This window comes from Pinus tabuliformis, chromosome 4_2, assembly GCF_031772625.1.
Source record: "Pinus tabuliformis cultivar Carrire ecotype Pingquan chromosome 4_2, CPIR1, whole genome shotgun sequence".
In the NCBI taxonomy this organism is placed as follows: domain Eukaryota; kingdom Viridiplantae; phylum Streptophyta; class Pinopsida; order Pinales; family Pinaceae; genus Pinus; species Pinus tabuliformis.
The window spans coordinates 589,804,919-589,818,849 of record NC_142304.1 but is presented as its reverse complement, the minus strand read 5'-3'; the positions used below and the strand labels follow the sequence as shown (position 1 = coordinate 589,818,849).

Sequence of the window (13,931 nt, the reverse complement as noted above, 5' to 3'; positions counted from 1 at the left end):
TTCTTTGAGCTGGAACATAGCTTCATCTACCTCCTGAGGCGTTATTGGGCGAAGGAGGAGCTCATTGTGGTCTTCCTTGACGATTCTAGGCACGTTGCTGGTGATTTTTTCGATTGCTATTTTTCTGTCTCCTTCTGGCTCTTGTAGGATCTGATTGAAGTGATTACGTAATTCGGCTTCGATTTCCTCATGCTTTTCTAGTTTTTCTCCTCCCTGCTTCTGGATGAAAGGGATATTATTGTGCATTCTTCTCTGTATTGTGGTTCTATGGAAGAATTTTGTGTTGCGTTCTCCTTCCTTCAACCATCTTATTCGGGATTTTTTCTTCCACTATACCTCCTCCTGCTTCTGCCTGTCCTGAATCTGACTGTGGATGCGTCGTTCCTGTTCTAGAGTCCCTTCAGTATGCCCTTCTGTGATTATCTTCTGATGGAGGTCCATTAATTCCATGTTGAGAGATTGCTGAGCTTTGAAGATGTCTCCAAAGGTTTCTCTATTCCATCTCTTTAGGTGGCCTTTGAGGTACCTGAGTTTCTGCTAAAATTGATACATCTTGGATCCCTCTGGAGGAGTGAAGGAGGTCCAAATGGATTTTACAAAGTCTTTGAACTCAGGGTGCATGAGCCAAAAACCTTCAAAGCAGAAGGGTCTTCGCGTTTGATCCCCAGGTCTTTGCCATTGAAGAGCTATTGGCCAGTGGTCCGAGCCCGTGTGCTGGAGTATAGCAGCTGAAAAGTCTCCTCCCAAATGGATCGCATTGTCTGAGATGAGGATGCGATCAAGTTTGGAAGTGATTTGGTGTTTTCCAGCTCTGCGGTTGCTCCAGGTGAACGTGCCATTGCAGAACGGCATATCTATGAGGGAGGCATTTTGTATGAAGTTCTTGAAGTGGGTGGTTTCTTGTTCCAGTTTGTTTCTTCCTCCTTTCTTTTCCTCTAACTTCGTAATCATGTTGAAGTCGCCCCCGAGAATCCATAGAGGGTACCTTCTGTTGTTGTTCAGTGCCTCTATGGTATTAAGAAGTGTTATTTTTCTCCCTGTGTCCTGAGGGAAGTACACATTTGAGAGGTTGCCATGAACATTCGTACCCAGAATATGGAAAGCCGCCTGTATTAGATGGTGGGAGGCATGGAAATCTGAGAGGTCTATTGCTTGTTCATTCCATACAATGGCTAACCCCCCTGATGCTCCTGATGCGTCTACTGCCACTGAGCGACAGCCTGGCCATGCCTTCGTTAGGATACTACCTAAGGTATTACTGTTACATTTTGTTTCCTGGAGGAAGCATATTTGGGGCTTCTCCATTTTAATCATGTTTTTCAACATTCTTAGTTTCCCTGGGCTGTTGAGCCCTCTTAAATTCCAAGAGACTAACTTCATTGTTCACTATTTGCAGTGGGTTTGTAATACTTTGTCAATTTCGCATACCTTCCAGAGTCTAGCAGGAGCCTCCCGAGCTCAATGGTTCTCTGCAGATCTGTTTTCCTTCCTCTTTTCTTAGATTCTTTTGGAGGTTGGCTTCCATCCCATTGGCTTCCGGGTTGAATCCCTAGTTGTTGCTGCTGATAAGCTCTTGAAATGACTACCTCCAGCTGATTGAGTTGGGATTCAGTGATGTTGTCATAGTCTTTTGTTATGCATGCTAACTCCAGCTCTTGAATGTTCAAGCCCTGCAAGTCGATGCTCTCAGGTTCTTCTTCCATAGGTTTCACCTGATCTCCGTCTTCCTCGCTTGGCAATGAGCTGGATGGCGGATCCATTGTGCTCCTCATCTCCATATTCTTGTCCTTCTCGGCCATAACCTTCTTATCTCCCCCGGGACTACCTGGGGTGGCATCCGGGGTCCTGCGAGAGGGAGAGGATGGTGGTCGAGGAGGGGGGGCAGAGGAAGATGGTTGGGAGGGGCGAAGCTCTGAGGTCGTGGGCATATCCTCTGAGGTATGAGCTAGGATTTCAAAGCTGTTCTTGGAAGCTTGACCGCTATTGCTGTTCTGCTGGGCCTTTTGCCCATTGGTGGCTTTCTTGTGCGCGCGCTTCCTGCTGGGGGCTTTAGTGAAACCATCTTGAGTGGATGTGGCCGAGGGGTTCAGAGACGCTGTTGTGGCATTCAAAGGGCAGTCCCTGAATAAGTGACCAAGAGCATGGCATCTCCTATAGCGGAAGGGCACATGCTCATAGTCCAGGGGTTGGATCCATTCTTCATCCCAGTGGGAGAGCGTTATCGATTCTGGTAGTGCTTCATTCAGCCTCATGAAAACACATATGCGGGCGTATGAGATGAACCTGCGTGTTTTGGTTTCTTCTGCTGTTCTGATGTATTCTCCAACTCCATTTCCAATCTTCCTGAGCGTGTCCTCGTCCCAGTATTCGTCTGGAAGCCCATACATTCGGATCCAAACTGGTGCCCAGGTTAGGTCCTCCTTATCCGGGTTGAATCTGGGTATCCAATCTCGCATGTACAGACCTGCTGCATTGAAGAAATGAGGCCCTGTTCCCAGTACTCTGAGTTTATCTTCAACGCAATAGAATATGACTGTGAAAAAGCCCTTCGGTCCTAATTGCAACAGGACATCCCCTTTTGGTTTCCATTTGGCTGCAATCCAGCCATATAGGGCTCTTTCCGTAGGCCAGAAACCTATGAACTTCCCTATGATGGCGTGTTCTTTCATGAACTCAATTCGAGCATTTATCAGGTGTCCCTGTAATTCTATTCTTGGCCTTTCAGCAGCTACTGGTTTGCAGGTAGCCGAAGTGACCTTTGGCGATTCCTCCTTGCTTTTCCCCTTGTCCTGAGTGCCGCTGGCTTGGCCATGTGGTCCTTCTGACTTCTTATTCTCTTGCTGTGGCGTATTTCCATTATTCAAAATCTCCCTGTTGATCGAGCCAAACAGGAAATCATTGTCCGGATCGTGCTGCATTGGGGAGGGCCCTGACGCCCCCCCCTGCGGTGGTTCCATTGTGTCTAACTAGCGATGCTCTGGTTCTCTTTACGCCCAGGGATACGGTTTGGTGAGGGTGCAGGGCCTGCGCTTCACAGTCTGCGCCGTCACGGATTGCAGAAAACCCTAATCGCTTCCTGCAGAGCTTCGACTCCCAGATCGTGTTGGGCGCCTCAAGTAATAATTGATCAACATCATCTACTATTGTTACCACTAAGTCTGATTCTTCTATTTTTGAGACCATTACCATGCATATAGAAATTAAGGGTGAATATAATTAAAATAACACCTAATTTAATCATTCATTAAACCAAAAACACATCAACAAAGAGGCTAGGTTTTATATATACATCAAGTAATCGTTGTATTTGGGGCACACAATACCATAACAAAAATTTTAATGTAGAATTGTATACAATGGTTTACCACTTTTATTTAACATAATGGGCAAACATTATCATAAATTATTTTATTTTAGTTCAAAATTTCTTTGGTGCCCATTATTTTTTCAATTGATTGTGTTCCTAAATATATTTTTCTACACTTTTCTTTCAATGGGAGTGGAGTTTAAAAGCATGCATTGCAAAAACCACGGATCAAAGATGTAAAGGTAGTAGTGGGTGGTAATCAATACCTTCTGCATGTTAAATATTAATGGCCAAGGGAAAACAAGTTTTATAAAGATTCATTTTTGGAAATGCGTCCACAATATTTTGTTGCCAAAGTTCTTAGTATGCTATCCTAGCATGGTAGTGTCATGTTTTTTTTTTTTTTTTTTTTTTTTTTTTTTTCTGCAATAACAACTCTAGATCAAGCAGTCTTATTTCACAATCAGATTGACAAGACAATGTCACATTCACTTAGGTCCATAGGCCTCCATATATAAATAAGTATTCTCTCACAATTAAATTGGACAAATGTTGTAGAATCTGCAGGCATTGCCCAACTACCACTCTAGGGTACTTATTTTACTTGAAACAGAAAACATGGCTACGTGTTTTACGTGAAATGTATATTTTATTGATATTTTATGAATCCATATGGAGCTCCTATTAAGTCATAGTAGTAGGTGAAGAGATATCATTTGATCATTCTATGGAGTACCTGCATCTTTTTCTTGATGGACAAGTAGGTATGAGTTCTATTATTGGTTCCACTTTTTCTTTCCACCAAACAATTTGGAGAAAATGTTTTGAACATTTAATATTAGTTTAACACCTTAATTGAATATGTCAAAATAAAACCCAATCTCCACACAAATTAAATCCAACGTCCACATAAATTAATGATTACTGATGTTAAAATAACTTAACATTGAAGTTGAGCAGTGAGACAGAGAATTAAGGGGACTAATAGTGTGATTACTCTAATATCAAATGAACAGAGACAAAAGTAAAACCTATATTTTTGGACATCTGATATAAGTGCAATTACCTCAAATGCTCCACCTTTTCCCCATCTATGAAGACTGTGAATTTGGTTGTCATATTTTTTAACAAGGCAACATATTTTGGGGAAAACCTCTGAGCATTTCCCCTCATTCCAAATATTGTCACCGAAGGTAAAATCTACAACGTGTGGAGGACATTGGATCTTAAAGAGATATACATGCTTTTTTAATTACGGAGGAGGAATGGGATCCAGGGAAGAATTACCAAAATATGAAGGTCCCAAAGGAATGTGTTGATTTCCATTCGCCATCTATCCCTTCTTTCTCATATGGAAAATTTGGAGATTTCCATATGACTTGTAGAATAGGCACTTAAAGGGAACATTAAATTGTTCCAAGACTTGGTTGTGGTCCTTAGACCCAATTTTGATATTAGTCCCATATAGAAACCCTACGCCTAAAATTATTCTCTACACATATTTTATCAAAATGGGTTTGCTCTATGTTCAATATTTTTTCATCAATCTTAACAAAGAATTTGATATTGTTGTTGATGATTTGAAATATTTATTCCTCTTGGAGTTTGGTATCGAAGATATTTGAACAATATCCTACCATCTCACCCCAATTATTTTCAACCAAGAGTGTATGGGTTTTCTCACTGTAACACCACTTTTGAATTGTTTTGATTAGGGCAGTTTCAACATATTTTATTATAGTATCCACCACAAAATTTTCCTCCTTGCACTTTGAGGGTACTACAGGAAATTTATTAATCAAAGAATGAAAATTTACATAAGCTTCTCTCATGCACGGATTACCCGAACAATGACCCTCCATGCGCTTTAAATAGAACTCATGGACCAATTGGGTGTCAAGCCATGGATCAAGTGTCGATAATACCGAGGTGAGAGTGAACCGTCGGATCACTACATATCGTGACCGTCGGATTGTAAGTTACAAAGTGTACAACGGTAAAGAAACACACTTTACCTAACTCTAACCTAACTCTATACTAGACCAAGTTGAACTTAACTATATCCTATGTGTCGGAATATCCTAACATCCCCCCTTAAGAAGAACTTAGGATAGGATTGAAGGATTTACAAATATGACACAATAGGAGAAGGAAGGAGGCACTAGAGCCTATCCACCCTTAGTGACAACTTCCTGAACTCCAAGCATATATCAAAGTTTAGTGAACTTCACCTCTGTGAGAGCCTTTGTGAAGATGTCTGCAACCTGATCATCTGTTGGACAATATTGCACTTCAAGAACATGGTCATGAATGAGCTTTCTAATGAAGTGCATGTGTAGTTCAATGTGTTTGCTGCGCTGATGTTGGACTAGATCTTTGCATAGCTGAATGGCACTTTGATTATCACACCAAAGTGTGGTTGGATGATGCTGCTCAAAGCCAAACTCTGATAGGATCTGACGAAGCCACAAGGCTTCCTTACTAGCTTCCATGACACCACGATACTCTGCTTCTGCTGACGAAAGAGAAATGGCAACCTGTTTCTTACAAGCCCATGTAATAGGTCCTGAACCAAGAGTGAAGACATAACCGACAATAGACTTCCGATCATCATGGTCACCAGCCCAATCAGAATCAGTGAAACCAGCTAACAGAGGAGCTGCTTTGGCACTGTAATGAATCCCAAACTGTATTGTACCTCGAACATAACGAAGTATTATTTTAGCTGCTTTCCAATGACTTTCACGGGGGTTTTGCATAAAACGAGCAACAAGGCCAACAGCAAAGGAAAGATCAGGACGAGTATGGGTTAAATACAAGAGTTTTCCGACAAGTTGACGGTATAAGGTAGCATCAACTTCAGGAGAAGTACAAGAGACTGAAAGTTTGACTCCAGACTGAAAGGGAGAAGGGGCTGGCTTACAGTCTTCCATGTGAAAATGACGAAGAATATCACAAGCATACTTGGACTGGGAAAGGAAAATACCCTCCTGGGATTGCAAGACTTGAAGACCGAGAAAATAGTGTAAGTGTCCTAAGTCTGTCATTTCAAATTTCTTTTTGAGGCTGGACTTCACATGGTTTATAAGGTTGGGATCACTACCAGTAAGAATAAGATCATCAACATAAAGAACAAGGATGATAAGAGAGTTGCCCACTTTCTTGGTGTAGACAGTATTGTCAGAATGACACCTAGAAAAGCCAGATTCTAAAAGAAAGCTATCCATTTTGGCATACCAAGCCCGAGGAGCTTGCTTGAGGCCATAAAGGGATTTCTTAAGTCGACAAACAAGGCTGGAGTCTGTTTGTATGAAGCCAATGGGTTGTTCCATATAGATTTCTTCCTGCAAGTCCCCATGCAAGAAGGCAGATTTAACATCCATCTGATGGACTTCCCATTTTAAAGAGGCAGCAAGGGAAAGAACAAGGCGGATAGAGTTCATTTTGGAACAGGGGAGAAGGTTTCAGTGTAGTCAATGCCTTCAACCTGTGAAAAGCCCTTAGCAACGAGACGAGCTTTATGTTTATCAACTTTCCCATCTGGTCCATACTTGGTTCTGTAAACCCATTTACATCTAACAAGTTTGCGTCCCTTTGGTAGAGGAACAAGATCCCATGTATCATTTGTCATCAATGAATGATATTCTTCATTCATAGCTGCTTCCCAATGTGGATGGCCTGAAGCTTCTGCAAAAGTGTCAGGATCATGATTTACTGGAGCTTGAGCCAGTAAAGAAGAGGCTCTTTCAAACTGAGAACGTGTACGTCGCTGATCTGTAGGATCACCGGCAAGATCACCTGCTGCATCCCGAGTAGCACGGACCCATCTTGGAAGTTGAGGATCCTGAGAAGGTGGGGGAGGATTATCATCCTCGATTTCATCATCTGAAGAAGAAATGTTTTCAAAAGTAGAAGAGATAGGAAGAGGTGGCACATCCGCCGGACTAGGCTCGCAGGCCGATTTATTTTCATCAAATTTTACATCTCTTCTAATGATAACATTTTTGGACTTAAATGGAATAAGTCTATAACCTTTTACATCTTCAGAATATCCAACAAAAGTACATTTCTCACTCTTAGGTTCTAAAGCTTTATGCTTTTCATCTGGAATATGGGCCCATGCTTCACTTCCAAACAAACGAAAGTGACTTACATCTGGTTTAATGGAACTCCAAGCTTCTTCTGGAGTGATATTCTCTAGAACCTTAGTAGGAGTGCGATTGATTATATAATTTGCACAATTAATTGCTTCGGCCCAAAAACTAAGACTGAGTCCTTTAGATTGCAGCATACAATTAGCCATTTCCTTTAAGGTGCGATTTTTCCTTTCAGCTACACCATTTTGTTGTGGAGTGTATGGAACAGTATGTTGCATTTGAATTCCATTTTCGGTGCAAAAGTTGATGAATGTGTTTTTAACATATTCTCCACCATTATCAGTTCTTAGCTTAAGAATTTGATGTCCAGATTGTTTTTCAACAAAGGCTTTGAAGGCCAAAAAGGTGTTAAATACTTCGCTCTTGAGTTTTAAGAAGTATACCCAAGTGCGTCTAGAGAAATCATCAATGAAAGTTAAGAAGTACTTGCAGCCAGAGAATGAAGCAACAGGAAGAGGACCACATAAATCACTGTGCACAAGCTGTAAAGGGGCTGAGGCGTGCCAAGAGGCACGTTTGTCAAAACTGTCCCGATGATTTTTTCCGAGTACACATCCGGAACAAACACCATCTCTGCAAGATACCATAGGAAGACCTGTCACCATATTTTTTTTACATAGATGCTGAAGGGAGCGATAGTTTAAGTGACCAAATCGCTCATGCCAAAGTTTGCTCACTTCATCATTATGAGCAACAAATACTGAGGGAAGATTTGATGACCCAAAGTTGTGAAACTTATACAACCTTTTGGAATCATCAGCAAGACCAGTAGCTAGAATCTGTTTAGGATCTTTTAGATCCTTGATTACAACATCATGAGGTGAAAATTCAACAATTTTACCTTCACCTGAATGAGTTATCTGATAGACAGATAGAAGGTTGCAGGATAAGGTTGGAACACATAATACATCATTAAACTGACCATTGTCTAGATGAACAGTTCCAGTCCCTACAACATTAAGAGATCTATCATCACCAACATATATATTTTTGGTGTTACAATCATTTAAAGAAGAAAACATGGCTTGGTTTTTGGCCATGTGACAAGAGGCTCCAGAATCAATGAGCCACTCATGAGAATGAGAAGAAGAAGAAGATACATTTAATGCATAACCAGACTGAGATGATTGATAATGACATGCAGAAAGTGCCATTCCGGAAGTTGAAGTTGAAGTAGGCTCCACATGGATGTTATGTTTCTTCATTGCGGCTTCCAAGGCTTCCATCTTCTTAAAGCATTTAGATTCTAAGTGGCCATCTCGATTACAAAAGTTACAATGTCTATCAGTCTTCTTCCATTTGTTTTTATTGGTCTTATCATTTTGCTGAAATGATCTTTCATTTTGAGGCTGAGATGGTTTAGGACCATTCTTTTGAGGATATGACTTCTTAGGATTCTTTGAATTTGGTTGCTGCTGGGCGGCTAACGCTTTCGTGGAAGAGTTTCCAAGATTAAGAAGACCAAGGTGTAAGAGTTTTTCTTGTTCTCTTATTAAGGAATCACAAAAGGAGTCAAAGGAAGGGGCCTTGTATTCTTGTCCTTGACAAATGAAAGCTTCCCTTGTAGAATGGAAAGTGGAAACAAATACAGAGTAGGCTGGTCCCAACTTAGTAAGGATGGAATAAATAAGGTTACCATCTTCTTTCTTAACTTTAACACCTTCCAAGAGATATCTAAGGGTCTTGAATTTGGACAAGAAATCTTCAATGCAAGAAAAATTATTAGGATCCAAAGTAAGCAGCTCATTTTCAAGTTGATGGGCTCTAATTTCATTTTTAATCCCAAAAACTTTAGCGAGTTTTTCTAATGCTTCATGAGGAGTCTCAAGTTCTGCAATGTGGAATCTAAGATCAGGAGAAATAGACATCCCTATCAAACCACGTGCTTGATCTTGTCTATTTTCCCATTTTGCAGCCTTGTCTTCATCTTTTGGTTTCTTCTCTTGGTCTGTGGCTATTCTGTAGAGACCTTTACTTCTAAGTAAATCTTCCATGTAGGCTACCCATTGGCAGTAGTTAGTGCTGTCAAGAATGACTTGGCATGGAATTTCCATTTTTAAAAACACTGAAGCTGAAGATGCTGAAAGTAAGTGTTCCAAAGGATAGATCTCGAAAAAATAGGCGGTTTTACAAAAAACGGCTCTGAAAAAGGCTTCCGGATGAAGAAGTTATGATTTTTTGAAAAACAATTGTTGACGTTGCCGACAAAGTGCGCGAATGTCCGGGAATGAAAAAATCCGCCCCCACAAAATGGAGACTTGAACCCAAGACCTCTACTCTCTTAAAATAGCTTTGAACCAATTGATCTATACAAAAAAATTGTGAAATCCACCCCCACAAAATGGAGACTTGAACCCAAGACCTCTACTCTCTTAAAATAGCTTTGAACCAATTGATCTATACAAAAAATTTGTGAGAGAGAGAGAGAGAGAGAGAGGGGGGGGGGCCTTGGTTTGCGTGCTTGCCTTGAGAAAGATCTTTTTCCCTACAAAACACAAAAACACAAAACCCAACACGAATATGCAAAGAAAAACGAACCTTGCGGCTCGAAGTTAGCTTTAGCCAAAAAACTAGAAATTTTAAAAAAAATCTCAAAGTTAGCTTTAGCCAAAAAACTAAATATTTTTCTCAATGTTTCTGATTTTCCGAGATCACACTAAGGTGCAGGGAAAAGAGCATACGCATGAGAAAAATCATTCCTTTCTGTTTCTGATTTGCCCAGATCGCACAGAGTCGCAGGGCAAAGAGCATACGCAGAAATGAAAGGTATAGATCCGGTTAAAAAAAAAAGGCTAAATAAACTGAGACCGAAATAAGCAGAGAGAAAATAACAGTAAACTGCAAAAAAAACATTGTATACCTGCCGATCTGAAAAATGACGCAGCTAGGGCTACCGGAAACCTTTTCGCGTGAAACGAAAGGGGTTCCTCACTGGAACAGATGCTCCGAATGCAACAGAGCAGTCCTCTCGGCCTGAAAGCAGTCAAGAATAGAAGATCTAGGAAACGACAGCCGCATGCAGTTCTACCGGCTTCAGATTTGGATCACCAATGGACGCGGCCCTCAAATAGCTCTGATACCATGTAGGAATTTACAGGGTAAGTTCCTCAGAAAGAATACCAAAAGGACACCGCTCACAACCAGATCTCAAATCAATACACCAGTATTTTTGACGTGGTTAAAACCCTCAAAGTGCAAGGAGGGAAACAGTCCACAGCCTGTCCCAACGTGGGTACTACAGGCAATTTATTAATCAAAGAATGAAAATTTACATAAGCTTCTCTCATGCACAGATTACCCGAACAATGACCCTCCATGCGCTTTAAATAGAACTCATGGACCAATTGGGTGTCAAGCCACGGATCAAGTGTCGATAATACCGAGGTGAGAGTGAACCATCGGATCACTACATATCGTGACCGTCGGATTGTAAGTTACAAAGTGTACAACGGTAAAGAAACACACTTTACCTAACTCTAACCTAACTCTATACTAGACCAAGTTGAACTTAACTATATCCTATGTGTCGGAATATCCTAACATATAGAAGGAAGGCCTTGGAGCTAGTCTTGACATCATCTACTATTGTTGCCACTATGTCTGATTCTATTATGTTTGAGACCATTCCCATGTATATAGCAATTAAGGGTGCATATAACTAAAAGAACACCTAGTGTAATCATTCATTAAACCAAAAATACATCAACAAAGAGGCTAGGTTTTATATATACATCAAGTAATCACTGTATTTGGGACACACAATACTATAAAAAAATTGCTAATGTAGAATTGTATACATTGCTTTACCACTTCTATTTGACATAATGGGCAAATATTCCCGTACATTATTTTATTTCAGTTCAATATTTCTTTGGTGCCCATTAGTTTTTCAATTGATTGTGTTCCTAAATCTATTTTGCTACACTTTTCTTTCAATGGCTGGGGTTTGAAAGCATGCATTGCCAAAACCTCAGATCAAAGATGTAAAGGTAGTAGTGGGTGGTGATCAATACCTTGAGTATGTTAGATATTAATGGCCAAGGGACAACAGGTTATATAAATATTCATTTTTGGAAATGGGTCCACAATATTTTGTTGCCAAAGTTCTTAGTATGCTATCCTTACATGATAGTTTGTTTCTACAACAACAACTCTAGATCAAGCAATCTTCTTTCACATTCAGATTGACAAGAGAATGAAACCTTCACTTAGGTCCACAAGCCTCCATATATAAAGAAGTATTTTTCTCACACTTAAACTGGATAGATGTTGCAGAGTCTACATGCATGGCCCAACTACCATTCTAAATTACTTATTTTACTTGAAATGGAAAACAAGGCTAGCTGTTTTACATGAAATGTGTCTTTTATCGGTATTTTATGAATCCATATGGAGCTCCTGTTAGATCATAGTAGTAGGTGAGGAGATATCATTTGATCATTCTATGCAGTACCTGCATTTTTTCCTGATGGATGATTAGGGATGAGATCTTCTATTGGTTCCACTTTTTCTTTCGAGTAGACAATTTGGAGAAAATATTTTGAATATTTAATATTAGTTTAACACCATGATTGAATATGTCAAAACAAAAGCTAATCTCCACACAAACTAAATTCAATCCGCACACAAATGAATGATTACTGATGTTAAAATAACTTAAAACTGAAGTTGAGCAGTGATAGAGGGAATTAAGGGAACTAATAACATAATTACTCTAATATGAAATGAACAAAGACAAAATTAAAACCTCTATTTTTAGAAATCTAATATAAGTGCAATTACCATCTATGAAGACTATGAATTTAGTTGTCATTTTTTTTAAGGAAACATATTTTTGGGAAAACCTTCGAGCATTTCCCCTCATTCCAAATATTGGCACCCAAGGTAAACTCTACAATGTGTGGAGGACACTATATCTTGAAAATATAGACACGCTTTGTTAATTGCGGAGAAGGAATGGGATCCAAAGAAGAATTACAAAAATCTAAAGGTCCCAAAGGAATGTGTTGATTTTCATCCGCCATCTATCCCTTCTTTTTCATATCGTAAATTTGGAGATTTCATATGACTTGAAGATTGCGCACATAAAGGGCATGTTAAATTGGTCCAAGACTTTCATGTGGTCCTTAGGCCCAATTTTAATATTAATCCCATCTAGAAACCTTGATCCTAAAATCTTTCTCTACACATATTTTATCAAACAGGTGTGCTCTATGTTCAATATTTTTTCATCAATCTTAGAAAAGACTCTGATATTGTTTACAATGATTTGAAATATTGATACCTCTCAAAGTTTGGTAGGGAATATATTTGAATAGTATCCTACTGTCTCACCCCAATTATTTTCAACCTATTGTCTAAGGGGTTTCTTAATGTAGCTAATGTGGGAGCATCTAGACTTAGCCAATAATGTGATTGTTTGTTCACATGTTGTGGCTAAATGAGATGAATTTCATTGACCTGAAGGGTCAAAAATCAGTTTTAATGGATAGAGTTGGGTCTCTCAATTTGTTTATATTCATTTATTGTAATAATTATAATATTGTAATATTTTTAGACTAAGGGATAAGTTATTAGTGTAGGTGTCTAACAGAGCTTGAGAATAGAAATTTAATTGTTAGATTGATTAAAATAGAGGTCGAGCTATCAATATAGTTAGGCTAGGATTTGACTCATAAAAGAGAAAAGAATGTAACGGAGAAGAATTAGCTAAGATGGTAGAAAATTGAGTGAGTAAGCAAGAGTTTGAGTGATAGATAAGGTTTTGAGATTGAGATAGAGGTCAAATAAATTATTGTGATTGAGCCGAGGGGGCCAAGACTCTGTAACTTCTATTTTATCGAATAAATTAATTAAGTGTGCAGTTGTGTGGAACCCTGGTGCAAAATCTCATTTACATTTGTGTATCGGTGTTCTGGGCCCTAAACGATTATTTCCTCTATTTTAACACTTAAATTATAAATCTTAGTGTTTATGTGTTTTTTCTTTAATCACATTTATTTAGCGTCAAATGTTAAGCATGGGATTAAGTTCTAAACCATCCTTAAGCGCTTTATTAAAGTATGATTTAGAGCACGTGAGTGTATTTGATGAGTGGAAAGTAGTATATCATGTTCCTTTCAAGTGGAAAGTGGTAATAACCCAGGACTGCACGATTTGCCTTAGCACTTGACATGTAGCTGATGGAGGAGAGAGAAAAATATCTTTTCTCACGTGCCTCCGAAGTGATAAATATTGTGCTAAAGTCTGGGCGATATCACGGGACGACCATTGGATCAGACGGGTAGATCGACAGTAGAAAATCAACAAGCTAGTTAGTGACCAGCGAGAGTGATAGCTGTTAGATTTGGATAGCAGAGATCAATGGTGTAGAGTGAAGCGCCTGTCAAAAGGTGAAGTCAAAGTGGGACCAACCATAATTAGTGGAAAAGCGGGACCCTCAGGAAAAGTAAGCCACGTACAGGAAA

The 13,931-nt window shown here is 39.5% G+C and overlaps 1 protein-coding gene across 1 annotated transcript; it reads right to left on the bottom strand.

The window, feature by feature from the left end:
• Positions 1-537: 537 nt before the first annotated feature.
• On the bottom strand, positions 538-1,305 carry LOC149170677 (uncharacterized). The gene has a single exon (XM_089425686.1). The coding sequence runs from the start codon at positions 1,303-1,305 to the stop codon at positions 538-540; it is 768 nt and encodes a 255-aa protein (XP_089281812.1).
• Positions 1,306-13,931: the final 12,626 nt, after the last annotated feature.

What these genes read in the sequence shown, in the direction of transcription:
- LOC149170677 (XM_089425686.1), bottom strand. Translation starts at nt 1,305, where the DNA reads ATGGAGAAGCCCCAAATATGCTTCCTCCAGGAAACAAAATGTAACAGT.